The sequence below is a fragment of the Clarias gariepinus genome, chromosome 5 (genome assembly GCF_024256425.1).
Source record: "Clarias gariepinus isolate MV-2021 ecotype Netherlands chromosome 5, CGAR_prim_01v2, whole genome shotgun sequence".
Classification (NCBI taxonomy): Eukaryota; Metazoa; Chordata; class Actinopteri; order Siluriformes; family Clariidae; genus Clarias; species Clarias gariepinus.
The window spans coordinates 22,688,101-22,707,345 of NC_071104.1; the positions used below are offsets into that span (position 1 = coordinate 22,688,101).

The window sequence follows — 19,245 nt, forward strand, 5'->3', positions numbered from 1 at the left end:
TGTAATAGTGACTTCATATGACCGAATCACTGGGCTGTGATGGTGTGTGTGTATGTGTGTTTCAGTGTGTTATCTGAAGTAAAAAGAAAGTCCACACAGCTGAGCCCGATCCCATGGGCTTCTTTATGGCAGGTGACAGCTCTGTCTCCTGCTGACTGGAACCTAAACCTGACCACTATCACCCTGTTATAATATCCTTAACCAAAACATAAATATAAATGCATATAATTAATATTATCTACCTGGAAATAAATTATGCTAAAGGTTTTTGTTCTCAAGTGACAAAAGAGAAAGTTGCACCATCAATTTTGGAAGGTTCTGCATCTATATGTTGGTATTTCGGCTGCTCCCAGCAAGGGGTCGCCACAGCGGAATATCCAGTCCGCACTACAACTTGGCACAGGTTTTACGCCGGATGCCCTTCCTGACGCAACCCTCCCATTTTATCCGGGCTTGGGACCGGCACTGCATCCAGTGGCTGGGGTTTGGGCACTGGCTGGGAATCGAACCCGGGCCTTCCCTATGGTACAAGGCAGCCATCACAGGGCACCAGCACACACACTCCCACCCAATCATACACTTCGAGCTATTTGGAAAGCCCATCATTGGACTGTGGGAGGAAAGCAAAGTACTTGGAAGAAAGCAGGGATATGCAGATGGAGAAAATACAAACTCCACACACACAGAACGGAGGCGAGATCTGAAACTCTACCCTGGAGGTAAAAAAAAAAAAAAAACATAACAAACCACAAATAAATGCATTTAGTAATTAATAAATAAATAAATTAAAATGTTCATAAGTTTCTCAGTCAGATATGATTAGGACGGAAACATTGAACATCTGGCATTCGTTGTAGAGGTTATCACAAATAAAAAAAAGGGAACAGATGAAAGATAAACAAAAAGTCTTGTACCTGAAGTAACACATTGACAGACGACCCTGCCTCTCACTGGTTAGAAACGCTCTCCTAATCCAATGTAACTAATTAACCCGAAGAAACTGTGAGACTCTGTAGAGATGTGTGAATTTTATACACTGATTAATCAGTAACCTGTTGCATATACAGAAAAAAAAAATATTGGGTCACAATGGCCTCTTAGAATGAAATTTTTTTTTTTTCACTGTATGAAACCTGAGCAAAGCACCATGCACACACTGACCTTAATAACTTGCCCTCGCCGCTAATTAGCATTTTCCATTTCCTAGTACTCAGTAGTGTATCAGCAGGATCAGTCAGGAAGCACATTAGCACAGGCACATGCTTTCCACAAGCACGCTGACAAACACAGGACATAGAAGCATTCTCAAACAATTCAGTAAACACATTCCCAGATGCTTTTAAACATCCCACCCCTCTACTGAAGCTTAAAAGAGAAATAGATCAGATCACTTGCCTTACTGATTCTCCCAACTGATTATGTTTTATAGTACAATCTGTTATAAGGTTTGTGCGTGCACACTCTGCATTGTTTCAAGTGTTCCATTGAGTAAACCATCCATGTTTTTTTAAAGAGAAAGAAAGAAAATCTTGATTTTACAGTCTAGCTATAAAAAGGAATTCCAAAAATATTAAAAAAAAGGTTCTTTGTGTGTATTTTTTAAGATTGTGTATTTCATCTGGACGACTTATAATTGATACAGTATGTCCAAAATAAAGACAGTTTTGCCAAGCAACCTGACATATTCAGAACAGACACAGCACCCATCAAAGGTTTGGACACACTTTCCAATTCCATGGCCTATGTTGATTTTCTTTATTTCTTTCTACATTATAAAACAATGCTGAAAGTATACAAACTATGTAATACTCTGTAAAAACAGCTAATATCAAGATTTGTCTGCTACTTAGGCGTCCTTTATAACAGCTCTAATCTGAGGTGCTGTTAATTAATGATTTCTGAGGCTAGTAACTCTAAATGAACTTTTTCCCTGCATTAGAGGTTACGTTTCGGTCTTTCTTTCCTGCGATGTTTGTCATGAGAGCTAGTTTCATCATGGTGCTTGATGGGTTGACAATTCCCGATCAGCTGAGGTTTGTGTCTTAAAATAACAATTAACTGTTATTGTTTTAGGGCGGCACGGTGGTGTATTGGATAGCACTGTCGCCTTGCATCTCCAGGGTTCAGGTTCGATTCTCGGGCAGGCTCGATTTCCGTCTCTGTTTGCATGTTCTCCCCGTGCTTGGTGGATTTCCTCCCACAGTCCAAAGATATGCAGGTTAGGCTAATAAGCATTCCCAAATTGCCTGTAGTGTGAGTGTGTGTGCCCTGCCTCATGCCCTAAGCCTCCTTGGATTAGCTCCAGGTGCCTGCGACACTGAATACAGATTAAAGTGGTATAGAAGCTGAGTGAGTGAGTGTTCTTGTTGTTACTTAATTAATTACTACATTGTTCTACATGACAGGAATATGAAAATAGTATACAAATGCAAAGAAAAATCAAATATCTTGCACACAGTTAAAAGCAAAATGCTCACACTTATACATTTAGAATAGAATATTTATTTAGAATATATTTAGAATGATGTAAAAATAGAATATATACTTCATCTTCAGAAAGAGAAATGCAAACCCAAGAATTAATATCTAGCTCAGTGCACAAGGCAGACACACACCCAATCATAAACTACAAGCAATAAGTCTGTAACACATGTTTTTGAAGTGTGAAAAAAATACTAGGGAGCCTGGAGACTTATTACATGTCACAAATGTGCAAAAAAGAACTAAACTGAAAACTTACATTTGTTAAAAAGTGAAAAAATATTAGATACTTGTGTTCAATTAGGACTGAAAATGTGAGAGAAATAAATTAAAACTATTCCCCAAAAAAATCCAAATACTTTCTCATCCAAATTGACCTCTCTGCAACCTCATATTTAACCTACAGTAAATGAAACAGCAAGTCACAAACAACTTGCACAAACAACTAGCAAAGGTTTAGTTAATCAACATCTAAACTCCTTGTTCACATACTGTATATATTTTCATCTTCTTTATTTTGCACCAAAGTGCCCCTTTGGTGAAGTATGTCTTAGTATAGTGCATGTGTGCAAGTCAAGATCATACTGTTCCCCGAGGGTCAGAATCGGTGCTATCACATGCAGGGCGATCTGTCACTTGATCAAGCGTCCTGTCATCCAAAAGGAGGAAATACAGTATGTTGATCCCAGAACAGTGTTAAGTGTGTCTAATATGAAAGCAGATCCTTTGTTATTTCTGCCCTCCTTATATGTACTTACACATCTGTAATGAGCCTCTGACAGATGAGAGGAAAACATTGGCAAGCTTGTGCAAAGCAAGTAAATCCTGGCAGCGATGTTGGATGTACACTACTATTATGGAAATATGACATTGTAGTGGTTTAGACAACTCAGTTTCTCAACGTGGTGTAAAAATAGGCCAAATAGGTGTGTTGAAAGGCATTAGTCATCTGTAGTCAGTCTGCCATGACACGCAGTTCACATGAACCAACAAGTCAAATAGATGAACAACAAGCACTGAAAAATGTACAGTGAAATAGACAGTGGTCTACAGTTAGGGGTACAATTTGTGTCCCCTCAAGACAAAATTAAAAAGAACTTTTGATTTATAGCAACAAGACATTTGGTCTGTTAGGTATATACAGTATCTTTATATACTAACAGAAATGCTAAAACGTGTATGTAAATACTGTAGAGTCAGACAGAAAATGTATACACTTTCAGAAAAGGAAAATAGTATTATGCATATTATATTAACATACTATTGATATTATTACCATAAAATTATCATATATATATATATATATATATATATATATATATATGATAATATTATGGTGATATATATATATATACTGTACATATATACATACACTACCGTTCAAAAGTTGAGAGCCAGTTTCATTATGGTGCTTGACGGATTTTGCAAATGCACTTGACAATACTGTTCTTACAAGAACTATTACAGAAAGGCTGACCTCTGTGTCTGAAAATAACAACTTACTGTTGTTTTTGTTGTTGTTACGTAATTACCTAATCCATGTGTTATTTTATAGTTTTTAAATCCCGAGTATTGTTGTAGAATGTAGAAAATAAATCACTAAACAAAAACAAAGAAATTTGCAAGTGACCCCAAACTTTTGAACAGTAGTGCATATATTTAAATATTTATACAAGTTTTTCTTTTCCTGAAGTATCTATATCTCACAGAAATCAGTAGCACTTGCTCGTAGTTATTGCTTGTAGTTGCTAGTATTATTCTCAAAGATAAACTGTAAAGAAGAAGTAAAACACTTTCCTAACTTCACTGAAAAACCACAGAGGTTGAAAATCCATTATGTAATGGTCAACATTACATAATATTTCCTGATTGTTCCATTAGAAGTGACATGTGGCACAAGACATGGGTTGTGAGAAGTGTTAACCAGAAATCTTTATGTAAATAATTAACAGTAGCGAACACATTTTACATGGCTTGACAGAAAACTAGGTAGGCTGAGCTACTTTAAGGCAGAGCTTGAATGTGTTTTTTAAACTTAAGGTAATGCAAACTAGTATTAATAAACAATTTCAGCAAAAAGTAGGCAAACCCATGATCTACTGAATTTTAACCAAAGACTGCAAACTACAGTCAAGACAAACAGACAAATGAGGAATGAGAAACTAGACATAGTGGGTATATATTTACAGAGCTGGATAAAGGAGTGTGCATTAACAGCACTATGAAATTATAATCGTATAATCATAACCATGTGAGATGCAGATGTAATGGAAAAGTCCATGCTTTGGTTTGGATGAACAGGACAGTAAAGCTTAGCACAGCAATTTGCTGATCCTTTATTTTGCTTCTTAGCAGATGGAAAAAGTGACCAAACAGACAAAAAGTGCTGTGCCCTAGAAGCACAGCAAACAGACACCTCTGTTAGCTGTGGAAAATCCCTGCCTTGTGCTAAGGAAAAAGTTGTTTCTTTTATCTAGAGACAACTATACTGTAAATATCAGACACGGTCAGCAGGGCGCCAGTTTCCTGTCAGCATTTTTATACAATTCCCCCAAGACAAGAAAAGATAATGGTGTTTATTGTTAAGATTTATTTGATCTCTTTAAATGTCATATGTAAGATCTAGTAACAGATTATGTGACAATCACAGGATATGAATGTGTACATAAAGCACGCACATAACCTCATATCCTTACAAAACAAACAAAAAATGCTTTTTGTTTAATATATTTCTTTTATTTCCTCATTAACCATGTGGACAAGTAATCCTAACTTTTCAGACAAATTGCTCTACAGATGGCTATTGCACAGTGCAGCTTCTCCGCACACTTTTCTCACTCATTTTTTTCCTATTCTATCCACTCATATAAAAAAAAAAACAATACATTTGACCAATCCATCTTTCTTCCACACTCATGTTTGTGCCACCTGCTAACAGGCCGCAGCTTGCTATTCGGCTCATATAAATTACAGGTCCACTTTCTCCCCAGCAACACCCAGTGAGCATGGTGTAACCTGAGAGCAGGCCTGGAATCCTCAAGCACTCAGGAGACGCACGACAGCCTAGCCACGGGAAGGAAAAGGCATGCTTGGAACACAGGAAAAACACAAGCATCCCGACAGAGCGGAGGATTCTAGGCTGAGCCAGGGGAAGGGGCCGTGGTCTTGCGTAAGTAGTGCAAAAGGAGTGCGCGCAGTTAAATAGGGAATGCCGGGGGTCACATTGGTAACGTTCCAATCAGGGCTGTGAGTGCCAATCAACAAAGCCAAAAGGTCAGAAAAGGCAGGAAGCTGAGTAAAAATCAGGTTCAAGTTCATTTAAAAACACAAGGCCCACACTAGGTTATAAAAATAACCAAAGCTCTGTCCCGCAAAATTCCTCAAAGTTTATCTGAAATTTCAGACTGGTTATTCCAGTCAGTCAGTAATTTTCTGTTAAAGTTAGCTATTTTCATCTACTACTTTGTAGAAAAAATTGCTTTGCATTTTCTTTTAAACTATCTTTAAAAGGTGACATGAGGTCAGTGTTCATGATTCAACAATAAGAAAGAAAGACTGTGCACAGAAGCCCTGGAGTAAAATTCCATCTAAGAACCTGCTTTATTTTCAGATTGAGACAGATTAAACAAGGACACTAAGGCGATAAAGCGAGAGTGAAGAAAGTTTTTTTTTGCCTCACTCTGCCTCTCCCTCTAATGATATGTCCATTCTATGATCTAAAGGAAGGAGAAGGATCCTGAGAAAACCCACACAAACACATTCAAGTAACAAGGCTTATGCAACACAGGACCTTTTAACAGGGCATTAAGGTTACAGTTGGATGGCAGAAGAAAATCATAGTTTTGCGGTTATATCTTTACATTTTACACATGAAACATTCATACTGTTAAAATGACATACTATATACAAACAGTCTATAAACTCAACAATATGCATTGGGTAATGTGTCACTTTAAATTAGTGAAAATCAATTAAATTAATTAATTAGTACAAATTAAAAACTAGACATGTGTAGAAATGCACAACACTGGAAACAGCAGTGTTTGAGTCCACGTGGCTCAGGAGGGAAATCCTGGGTGGTCAGGCGTGTTTAGGCACTGGACAGCATAGTGGAGGTGAAGATCTGCTGCAGGATTTGAGGTATCTCCTTGGTATCCATGGCGACAAAAGACCGGCCTGCCGGCAGGGTTCTCTGGAGCCTACGTGTCAGAGAAAATAAGGGGGAAAGACCCCCCCAAAAGCAACCTCTCAGAAAAAAAACATTACCAATGCAAATGGCCTTTCACTTGCAATCAAAGTGAGCTCCTAGTCCTCAATGTGCCGACAAAGGCTGTCATTCACACGGATTCTTTTGTGAGAGATGGGGGTTTGGGAAATGCCTGCTGGGGGCTAGGGGGCTAAGGCGGAGAGACACCCTGCTCCTTTCACTCTCTTGCCCTCCCACCTTTCCCATTTCACTGACCATTCATTACTGTCATTCTGTCCCCCCAAGGAGGACACTAGTTCTGAAAGGCCTGCCCTTTAAATCATGGTGGGCCTGAAAAGAGTGGAGTCAGCGAGGGCTCAGATTAAAGGCTATGTGGAATTTGTTCTGACCTCTGCAGAAGCATCGCTCTTAAGCCTATATGTTCTCCCTATATGTCCTCTCAGGCCTAACAAACAAAACCCAGGCTTTTAAAGCTAGAAGATACATACTCTGTCATTAGGTCTAGATCTTCTGTCATAATACTGCATCTGCAAACACAACATCTGCCCTAATTTTTTATGTCTAAAAGTGTTTTTTAGTAAACAGTATAATAATATAGAAAGATAATTTCAATAATATACTAAAAAAAGTTTAGTTTCCAATGTTGCTAAGTTTCTTTATTTTAGTTTTTGCTTCTTTTTTCTGGACCAATAATAAACTCCACACCAAGTCTTAAAAGAGCATCTAACCTTTGCTGAGGCATTTCCAGTTATAACTGTGAGAAGTTAGAAGAATTATGAAAAGAGAAAGCCGCTGATGTTTTCACAGTCACTGTAATTTATCCCATGTTATCTTTTGAGACACTTTGAACACTAAAAGTGAAAAACTGCTCCTTTTACACAGAGTTTAACACAGCGTTGTGTAATACTAGCCTACAGGCACAATACCTGTGTGTGTGTGTATGTGTGTGTGTGTGTGTGTGTGTGTGGGTATGCGTGCGTGTGCGCCAATAGGATGAAACTCACCTCTCAGCCTGGTTCCCAAGTGAACCGATAAAGATGGCAAAGGCGTGGACTTGAGGGTTGCTGGTGAGTGTGTGGGCGAATCGGTCAGGGCTGATCCCATAGCGTTCCAGATTGGCATCGCTCAGCACAATGACAAAGTGCTCGTCAGCCTCCTCGCGAGCCAGCTCCTTTATGGAATGCTCTGTGCCCTCCAGGGTGTAGTCTCCACTCATACAGAACTGAGAGTGTGCATGCATGGTCTGGACACACGGTATTTGGGTAAATTATTTAATACGTAAATATATACAAAGAACAATATGCTTATTTATTTAAACAGAGGAGTATTTTCAAGGACCCTGTACAAGCAGGTGTGTATAAGTAGTATGAGTTACTCATTTCTTTATCAGACAATGATGTAAAAACAGGTAAGTGAAAGGAGCTGGCTTCTGCAGATGGTTCTGGAACATTTAAGCCTGACTAGGATTGTTTCTTTGAATGTAAATGAACCTTTACTGCAGAATCAAATATGAAACATGCCTCTCTGTGCGCACCCCGCCACGTTTCAGGATCAGAAGGATGGCTTCGTTCCAGGAAAGCTCGTCAGGAAGCCGATTTCCAAACAAAGGAAAAACGCATGAGAGAATGCACGCAGGACTTACGTAGGCTACATACCTTTAAGACTTTCAGTCTCTGTTTGTCATTCTTTGGCACATTGTCACTTCTGACCAGTTCGATATCGAATCCATCCCCAGAGTGACCCACTATGTCATACTGCAGGAAAAAAAAATTAACAGGAAAGTAGAGAAATGAATGTACTGTGCCAGAACAAGAATACACACAACAACTCCATCCTGAGAATGACAAATATATAGGTATGCCAACTGTTTACAAAGGTTCTTCTATTTATCCAGGCACATGGGCCATCCTGTCACTGAGCGTTAAAAAAGAGCTATGAAAGGAAAGCTTCATGAATCACTCATTGCTTAAGGAAGGGACCTAACAGGGCAGACAGGAGACAGACATTCTTTTTATAAACAAATTCTTTTTAGATAAATTATTGTGTAACCAGTTTTATAAAGACATTATGTGGCAATACAACTGTTGTTTTACTGAGAGCCTTTGCAGAACAATTACAGTTAAAAAAACATCTCTGACCAGCTGTACCATGCACAAATAAATAAACAGCAGTCATTTGAACAAGTATTCACTTATTCTGCCATTTAGTGACAAAGTGTGTAGTGTGCAGTTAAATTCCATGTTAACAAAGTCAGTGCCACATCCAGTTTTATAATAAATTTAAACATAATGGTAGCATCAGAGGTGTCCTGGACTACAACAGTCACCCACCATAATAAGTCCCATCTTTGTAATCACGTGCACATAGTTTGAGTTTGCTTTTTATCATTTGCACCTAAGTCCTGTCAATTTTGTGCTCCTTTTCACAGTCGTTTTCTTCAATTTTTTTTTTTTTATTATTACATTTTGATTTACATAAGTTTGCATTTGAAGTGGTGAAATGTCATTGTATACAGGTGGTGCGCTCTAAACTATTCACACACCACATCATTCTGTTTGCTAGGAAATATAAGAGCAAATAATTTTCTAAGTTTGTTTAGAATTGTTATGAAATGTTAAAACAAATATTAATTCAGGATATTTATCATGACACTTACAGGTACTTATTTATAACTTATTTATATAGTTGTGGAATAGTTAGTATTCCTGAGTCTGAGTATTTTTTGTAGCTTTGTAATGAGGAGAGTAGTATATCTGCTTTTGCATGAGCCTCTTAATACAGATATCAAGTGTCTGGAGATTTACAATAAAAAAACAACAACTGCAAACCGCAGCAAATACATGTTCAACTATGTGTGTCTGCTTGATGAGATATTATATAGCATTTTTATAGAGCAAGTTATGGAAACTTGCAAATGCCACCTGAAAGATGTACTCCCCTATATCAAAATCCATGTAGATATGTCATTTGGAAGGGCTTTATATACACTAGTTACATAAGCAGTGAAGAATATATGATAAGGCCAACTGGAGGAATCTACAAAGCATTATGGGGCACGATGGGGCCATAATGTCTGGTGCCTAGACACTCTCTCCCAGAGACACAAACGTTTTATATAATATTTTTTCCTATGGATCCCTAAGAAATAATAATACTAAAAAAAGAGATTTGTGCAAAAAAAGAGATGTCTTCGTGTTCCAATTGCAGTGTGGAGAACTGCTTCCAGTAATAGAGTGATTCATTGCCTCCTGCATGGCAGCCAGCAGCTGGACTTGCATCAGTAAAGAAAAAAGAGAGAGAAGAAAGAGACACAGAATGAAGTGACCACTTAGGTTAAAATCCTACACAACTGTTGCCATACACACAGCTGTGACTGAAGTATGCGTCAGCCTCTGAGGATCTCTTTAGCCCCCGTTACCAATGTTTCCATAGTAACCTCCATCATACTGTGTCAGTGGCTAGGGATATCCCGGTTACGTAGCAGTACATGGCTGAATGAGGCAGCAAACACAGCCGTCGTTTCCGTGGTGCGTATTGTTATGGAGCTAGGTTTCTGCAAATAAATCTAACTTTTTTTTTTTTTTACTGCTGCATGATGTACTAAGAATATTGAGCATTAAGAGAGAGTCAGACTTGGAAAATTCCTGTAAGCACCCTGCTGGGTCTATTCTTATGTTCGTTTCCTTGAAAACAAAACAAAAATTGCGATAGTGTTAAAAAACAAACAAAAAAAGTAGTTAGGCATCTCACCTTGAACTTGTGCTCATAGTTCTCTAGCGCCTCCATCACCATACACACAGCCTCCATAGAGCGTTCCAGGCGCCCATCCACGCCGTTAAAGCGGTACATGCTGCCCGACACATCAGCTAGCAGACGTAAGCGCTTGGGCTTCTGCTGAGGTGTGCCCGGCTACGAGAAGAGACAGTTTCCCATCAAGAAATATTAAAGATAAAATTATTAAACTAAATTAAGTGAACATTCATCCTTTTAGTACATCTCTAGGTTTGCTCAGGTTTCATTCTAGAAAGCAAAAAAAAAAATAGTGCTTTGGATTTGGTTATTTACTAGACAGTTAAAAAAAGAGAAACTGCTTTCCTGAGCTCAACTCTGCAATTTCATAAATGCAAAAATAAAAGAGTAAAACATCTGATTTAAAAGAAGGTTGTCCATCTGGAAAATATGCATCTGTCTGTGGGAACTGTAAACACAATCAATCCTAAACATCTGAATTTCCAGAAGTGAGTTCACACTGGTAACCAAAAGAGCTCAAAAGATTTCTAATCTGCATTGAGTTAAAGAAATGTTTTGACACAAGCAGTCCGATCATGGCTCCGGCATACTGAAGAAACTCTCTACCTTGATGGCAACTAAGTGTTAGTGACATTCTGGGATAAGGGAGCTGGTGTAGCAGGGGATTATATACTGTACATATGGATAGTTTCACTCTTATAACTGTGTTCTGTAATTCTATAAAATCAAAAGTCCTGGTTTGACTTAAACGTCCCTCAACAATAAGCCATAAATATATATTTCCATAAATATTAAATAGATGATGAAAAATCTGTCTGAACTTTAGCTCAAGTAGATTTTTGGATACAATAATTTAAATTTTAATTAAGTAGGAATTTAACACAAGTACACATGAGTACACTTTTCTTATCTCTTTCATTTTTCCTTGTCCGTGTTTGTGCTATTTGTAGAAACAGGACTACTCATGGGTGGCAGTGGCAACACGATGCAATCCTATTAGCAGCTGCACCACTCAGGAACCCATTAAAGACATTAAAATGTTTTAAGATGGTATGCAACCCTCGTAAAAACCAAAGCCAGAAACTAAATGCCTTCAAGACCAAATGAGTTCATAAAAGTGTAAGTGCACTCTGGTAAGTGTGAGGCTTTCAATCAGTTGGAGCTATTTTGTCCAAACCTTCTTTTGGTCGGGTCATTTTCAGCACCACAGACAGAACAGATCTCTAACCTCTGGCTCCAGCTCTCCTCTACGTTTGTAAATGGCTTTCTCTCCAGTCAGGCCATCAATGATTTTGGCATCATCCAGCTCCCCCAATGCCTGGTTCTTCAGCCACTGCCTTTCCTTTCCTTTAGCCTGTAAAATAAGCATTAAACTCATTAGAAAATATGACACTCACCACCTGCACCCATAGGGCTACAGTAAAAGCAGTGATAGTGTCCATGCTGAAAAATCTAACCAATCACTCACTCAACGCCTATATCCTGTATACAGCCTATCCGAGGAGTCTTAGAGAACGAGGTGGGGTACACCCTGGGCAGGGTGCCAATCCACTGCAGGGCACACACACACATACACACACTCTGGGCAATTTGGAAACGCCAATCTGCAAGTGTTTGGACTGTGGAAGAAAACCGGAGTACCCGGAGTACCAAAACCTCAAAAAGTTGAAAGCAGGGCAAAACTGTTAGTTAAGCCAGTTGAAAAGTAAAAATACTATAATATAGCATTTAACATCCATAAATATGAAATAATTCAATAAATTTATATGAAAGCTTAAGGTTGAAATATTTTTAAGACATGATCGTGACCCCAGGTGCATGTCAGCTATAAACAGTAATCATCGAACTGCCAAAGATACACATCCACATCTGCTTTTAGATTAGACTCTGATCCCCCTGGAGCTCCCTGAACTGCTGCATCATCCCACACATTGTCCTCCTGTGTCATCGTGCCAGTCACATTCAGATAAAGCAGAACAAAGTGTTACACTCACAATACAACAATGTTTTCTGTGATCCAGAGGGAAAATTATTGGCAAGCGTCTGCAATTCTGCACAAAAATACACTGCTCTCCAGAGGCTGTCTGAATGAAAACAGCGGCATTTTCTGTGCCACATCTCACAGCTAGAAACAAAGAGCTAAGCTGCACTACAAAAACGATAAGTAGAGACTAGACTTTGATCGCATCTGTTATAGTAGCTAGGGAAAAGTTAAGGCACATGGCATATCTGGTTATACAGTGTGGTTTAAGACATAAATGGGAACTGCAAGCTTTAAGGGCAATATTATGCGCTTAACATAACTGATAAGAGTTTTATAATTAAATAGTTTTTGGAAAAGAGTTCATAACTTCCTAAGACAACAATGAGCACTCTGAAATGCTTTTAAAAACACAAATTTGAAACACATTTTTCCACTTTTTTACTCACTTTGTTTCTGCATCGTTTTACATGGTATATCCTAAGATTTTACAACACTGTCTGACATTCTATAACACTGTCTGATTAGGATGAGGGTCACCAAGGAACAGCCAAAATGATATTATCACGATACCTAGGCGCAGATTCAATTTGTATTGTGATTTAATTCATTACGTTTTTATAAATACTCAAATTTTTTTTGATTTTGTTACAATTCGAAACATGCGAATGCGAATAATTTACTCCTACCACAAAAAATACTGTCAATTTGTGAATAGTTTAGAGCACTAAACCTTTTTACAAATTTCAAGTTTGCACAAATAAAGATTTTAACATTCAGTCACTCTTTAAAATGAAACTGGTTGGAGTTTCTAAAATATCTGTAACATCTTATAAAAGTGAATAATTATACAATTTATGATAACAGAGATGCCATGTATGTTCCGGCTTGCATGAGTGTGAGAGGTGTGGGAATACAAGGCAAGTAAGTACAGGTATGTTTGTGAAAAAATGGACCTAATGCAAATGCATATGCCACTATAATCATATGATTATAGACCAATGGCAAGAAAGAAAATATGCAGCTTTGTTATTTTTCTTTGTAGTTTTTTGTGCATTCCTCTAACAACAAGTTAGTATAATGCTTAGGTTATTTTCAGTCCTTTGTATCTGAGATCTGACATACCGCAGTGATGCTCAGGTGTGTAGATACAGTCAAATCTGGTACAGGCATGTGCTGTTTGTACTGACACATACACAAGGATGCGGTCTAACAAGTAATTTCGACTAAGCCTGAAAAAACAAGATGGACAAAAAAAAAAAAAAAAAAACGGGAAAAGGAGGGTGACCCTGTGTCTAAAGCGCTCTAGACTCTTGAATTTACAAGACAGAACTGGGACAAAACATCAGATATACGTGTACAGATTTACAAGCTTGAGTATTTCTGTTTTTAAGTTCACACTGGGGTGAACAGAAAAGAACATTCATGTGGGACTGAGCATGCTGTTTAAAAAAACAAAAAACAAACAAAAAAAGCTTGTGTAGGTTTTGCTAATTGGCAACTCCAACTTGCAAGTAGAAAAACTACCAGTATGTTTTAATATTATGCTTCAGTTAGTCACATCTAGGCTCAGCAACGTTATGTGGCAGTAAAAATAAGGAGGCTGATGACCTAAATATACTGAATGACCTGGTTATCACACTTATAATATGCATTTTTCTTCCCTGATAGCACAGGCATGTTACAGGACTCAAACGGCAGGAACTGTTCACCAGTATAATCTAAGGTAAAGGCTGTCACAAGAAATATTAGAGTGTGTGACATTTTTCTATTTGTTAATGACTATGCAGACTTTAGTACTCCTTGTAAACTTTTGTTCATATAATATATTAAATCTATAATTACTGTATATGCAAGATTATTATACGGGGAAAACATGTGGAAAAATATGCCAAGCTGTCTGGATAGGCCATAGTTACATAAACATACTCAACTGTCAGAGTAGTTAATTACTGCTACAATTTAAATAACCACATTTCAAAGAGTTATAGACGCATGGGTAACGGTGGTTAGGGTGTTGGACTGCTGATCAGAAAATCCCCAGATTGTGCTCTAGTGCCACCGGGCTGCCACTCTTGGGCTTATGAACAAGGACCTTAACTTTCAACTGCTCAGATACAATCAGACATCGAGCTGACAACTTGACCCTGTAAGAAACTCTTTATAAGACGTAATAAATTGTTGGTGACAGAATAAGACATTGGAAGACAGAGAGAAGTAAGCAGACAGTCAGATGGAATTCCTGACATGGTATTTTCCCAATAACACATCTATGTTTGTCAGGGAAGCTTCCAGAAAGAAATCTGATCGCCACAATCGTTGCTCTGTCTTGCTGCAAAGGGAATCCCCAGGAGTATTGCTGTAAATTCAAGACACCCCTCACCAAGCTGCTTTAGCACACCACATGACCGGGTGTCCACTGAGAGGTCACTCAACAAAGCAACAATAGCACTTAGTTTGGCTTAGTGATAGGGATAATTGTTTCATGACCTAAGGGGGACATTCAGGATGAAAAGAGAAGCAGCTGTGATAGCAGCAATGTGTGTGTGTGTGTGTGTGTGTGTGTGTGTACGTGCATGTTTGTGTGTATGTGAAAGGAAGCAAAGGAAATAACACTCTTGGAAGTACTGTGCACACCCTATGGGAGAGCCGAGATGAGATGTTTACCTGCAGGCTGTCCAGAATGATGCGTAGGGACTGGACCTGGCGCCGGACAGCTCCGGAAAAACGCTCGTATGTGGCGGCATCATACTCGCTCATCTGAATCTCCTTCAACCTGAAACACACAGGACCTCCATCATAAACACCAGGACACTCAGAAACTACACAAACACTCCTTAATATCTTCCAAGTTTGTTTGTTTGTTTATTTGCTTATTTTTGTTAAAGATATCATCTATATTTATGATAACATCCATTGTAATCTGACAAGTCAGATTAAATTTATATAATTCTAATGAAACAGCACTTAAATAGATCCTACATTTACTGCATTTTTTTTGTCTAAAGTTTATTCAACTTAAAAACTTGGTTCACATCTAAATCTAAACCACCAGTTGACAACCCTGGCCTCTATAGAGTTATCTATCTCTATTCTTGTTGGTAGATCAGTATTCTACAGCCAGGTTGCACTTGTTTTAGATTCTACATAGTTTAAACTTTACCGGAGTCATGTGTTAAGGGGTGGCCTCGGGCCAAGGAAAACTCACTCGGGGCTGCCATATGATGATCGCAGTGATACAGCCATCTGTCAGAGCTACCAGCAAGGATGATGAGCACTCGAGTTTAGGAGGCCCCTAATGAGTACTGCCGTATGTGAGATTTCCTGACGACCCTAGTGGCAGCACGCCCTAAATATTGTTTCTCCTCAGTTTGTTCTGCTCTCTATTGCGTGTGTGACTGCAGAACTGACGGCTCTGTGTAATTCAGCAGGTATAAGGTACCTTCAGCAGGTATAAGTGGTTGTCCAGGTGCCATCTAAAACCGATAATCCCTAAAGACTTGTGTTAATCCTACAATACTTCAATCCAGGCAGAGCAGAACCATAAGGGCAATTTGTCATATGGGTGTGTGTCTGTGTGTGTGTGTGTGTGTGTGTGCGCGTGTGTACATGTGAGAGATGTTTGAAGTCATAGAGGGGAAGCAGAGCCTAACGTACACAGAGTAAAGCAGGGAGCAGCTTTTAGCTTCTACACAGATGAGATTACAGAACGGTCTCATCCCGTCACCTTCATCTTCCACAGCCAACTACAGCAGATGTGCAAATAGCCATTAAGGAAGTTGCGCTGGCAGATTGTATTGAGACTTTAAAACTATAAGAAATGATACGGGTTAAGGATTGATAACCTCTATAGTGTGAAACAGTAGCAACAGCTGTGCCTTTTCCTTCTTCTATCTTTTTGTTTTTCCCGCATGTGCTGTGTCTGAATCTCACACTTGCATACACATATTTAAGGCAGTTAATGGTCATGGGTTTCCTGACTGGCCTTAGAAGCTCACATTCTTTGAGTAGTGCTATTGGAGAAGGGACAGGCCACGCTGCTATTTTCTGCTGAATTCCAGACCTGTCCACAGACCACAGTGAGACCGCCAGTGTGTGTGTGTGTGAGAGAGAGAATGTGTGTGTGATATAGAAATAGAAAGTAAAACTTCACTCTGGGAGGATCTATATTCTGCTGAAAAGGTGAGAACAAATTAAGTGTTGTTCGATAGGTTGTCATCAGTCTTTTCTACAGGATGGCTCACATTGTGTAACTGCAGGTGTTTTTTGGCAGTTTTATATGTTACACTCAGACACTAAGATAGATATAATCCCACTTCCTGTGAAAACCGACCCAGCAAAGCAAAACCTGAGATTTAGCGGTTGAGAACGTGACAAGAAGCAGGCAGAATATAAAACAGGATATAACGCATTACCACATGAATATCCTGAAGTCACACACAAACTGACAGAATCATTAGCATCGAAACCAATGCTGCAATATGACTTATTTACTCAACCTAAAATATGTTGCTTGCTCATGTCACCATACTAACGGTGACTCTGTATGTGTGTGTAACACTTGGCTCTGCACATGTATGGATCTGGGTGTGAAACTTGTTTTAGATGTAAAGTCTTGGGTGTGGACATGAGACACACAAATGAAAAAACAGGCATAAACAGAAGCCTCCTTCATATCCAATCCCTCTTGGTCTGCACTCAGTGGCTTCTCCCACTCACACACACATCGAGTCGCATGAATTGCGGTATTCACGGGGTGCATTTTTGGAATAGCTGGCTCTGGTTGAGCTCCCTAGGGCTTCACTCTTCTGTAATCGACTGATGAGGCTCTGCATTATACACACGTCCATACACACACATGTAGTTCACTTGATCGTAAACTCTCTCAAACATCCTCTTGGTGAATGAGGGCACCAGGAGAGTGATGAATAAGTATACCTTTCTTTAAAAGCCTTCTCGGCCATTTCTCGTGCAGCTCTCTTGACTTCATCAGGCACAGCGTCTTTCTCAGCCTGGGAGATCTGGTGGACTTTGTGGCCAGCATCTAGACGGTAGGGACCTCCCTTTCCTCCGAGGCCTGCTGTGTCTCTGCCCCCTACAGGATCACAGAATTAACCTCTAATATTACCCTAATTCTATAAATTTTCAATTTTTAAAAACCTGTAGGACTGTAGTAAATAATTTCTCCAATTTTATTAATTTCTCCCATTCTTAATTCAATAAATTAAATTAGAACCAAATAAGATTTGATAACCTACCTGTGCCTCCTGCCCACTGATTACCCCCTACGTGAGGGGCATTCAGGGGGTCAATCTTGCCATGTTTTGGTGCGTTGACATCAAGGCCGCTGTCCCTCTGAATAGTAATCTGAAAAAATTTTTTTTGAAAAAATTGAAAAATTCTTCTTTATAGTACGTCATTTCATCAGTATTGTTCTTCTACTGTATTCTTCTACTGTATTTGCATGGCACATAAGCATAATTGCTAACAAATAGGGAGGAGATCACAAGACAAAGTTTTTCAAGATGAGGTGTGCGATTAAAAGTGTATTAAAAACATTTATTTAAGTAGGTGCAGGTCTCCACCCAGGTTTGACCTGGAACTGATATGCTGTATGCCACATTTCTACTTATCTGCACAGACCCAACTTTTGCATTCTCTCTGATCGCCCAGGACACAGAGGTTTAAAAGGAACAAACACTCACTTTCTTAAAGGCTCATACACAAGTGCAGATGTCTATGACCTTATACACACCTCTCTCTCCTCTGCTGGAAGATCCTTGGGGCTAAAACAGCAGAATCTTTTTAAGGGTCTCAACATGATCTGCAAGAGTAATTCAGTTCTCAAGGTTCTCACTGTGTTTATTGGCTAAGCTCTGGCAAACCACACTGTCAATGCTAACCGTCCTTTAATGCAGTAAAGAACCTGACTATCAAAGTTTGATAATGACTGTACCAAGAGTGGACAGAACATTTCTTGTTTTGCTGAATCATTTTGGAAATAACAGTTAGGACAGTCCACAATCTAAATGAACACTTGTCATGAGGCCCACCCAGTTTGTTCAAGCAACTGATATCAACTGCACTGAGTCATGGAGAATGGGCAACCTTACACACATCATGAACACACACAACACATCAAACTCTCTGCAAACCCCCAGACCCTCATTAGCAATTCTATCTGAATAAGAGAGACAACAGCAACAAAAACAACGCAGGAACTGAAAACATGATTCATGCTGGTCTAATAGTCTGCCACTGCGTTTGCATGTCAGTGAATCACACTCATATGCAAAAGCAGCCTTAATGGGAGCAGTGCACTCCAGGTCTGTGTGGGCTGGAGACAAGTGTGATGAGTAGAGTCAGCACTCATAAGGTTTGCTTGCCTTGTCTGCTATTTTGAGGATAGAAATGATGATGGAGGCAGTATTAACTATAAACAAGGGTTGTTCATGTTAAACTGGGTCTTGTGATGAAGCTTCTTGTGAATGAAGAAGTCAAATTTGATTTGTACAAACGTTTTAAAGAAGGCCATACGTCTGTGAACGACAATCCTTGCAAAGGTGGCTCGGAGCCCATTGCAGTCGTTCCCACAAACATTCAGTGAGTACTGCACACACAATCATTAATAGACACCACCAGCACATTATAGGAGCTCGACTGGATGTTATTGCCTCATCCTTTGTACAGTCCTGATCTTGTGCCAAGCTATTTTCACATGTTTGGGTCATTAAAGTAGTTCCTGAGAGGCCGGTGTTTTAGACGTGAAGCAGGCAGTCCAATTATGGCTTTGTGCTGAGAAAACTTTGATGATATCCAAGCACTA

General features: G+C 39.1%; 1 protein-coding gene across 1 annotated transcript in view; it reads right to left on the reverse strand.

Annotated features, from left to right (window-relative positions):
* Positions 1-5,025: 5,025 nt before the first annotated feature.
* vwa8 (von Willebrand factor A domain containing 8) overlaps positions 5,026-19,245 on the reverse strand; it is a 71,482-nt gene continuing 57,262 nt past the window's right edge. Inside the window, exons 38-45 of the mRNA XM_053496510.1 lie at positions 17,678-17,786; positions 17,358-17,514; positions 15,087-15,195; positions 11,667-11,792; positions 10,439-10,597; positions 8,344-8,442; positions 7,693-7,931; positions 5,026-6,680 (exon numbers count right to left, since the gene is read on the reverse strand). Of these exons, the coding sequence (XP_053352485.1) occupies positions 6,572-6,680; positions 7,693-7,931; positions 8,344-8,442; positions 10,439-10,597; positions 11,667-11,792; positions 15,087-15,195; positions 17,358-17,514; positions 17,678-17,786 (1,107 nt within the window). The 3' untranslated portion in view covers positions 5,026-6,571. The remainder of the gene's footprint in view (positions 6,681-7,692; positions 7,932-8,343; positions 8,443-10,438; positions 10,598-11,666; positions 11,793-15,086; positions 15,196-17,357; positions 17,515-17,677; positions 17,787-19,245) is intronic.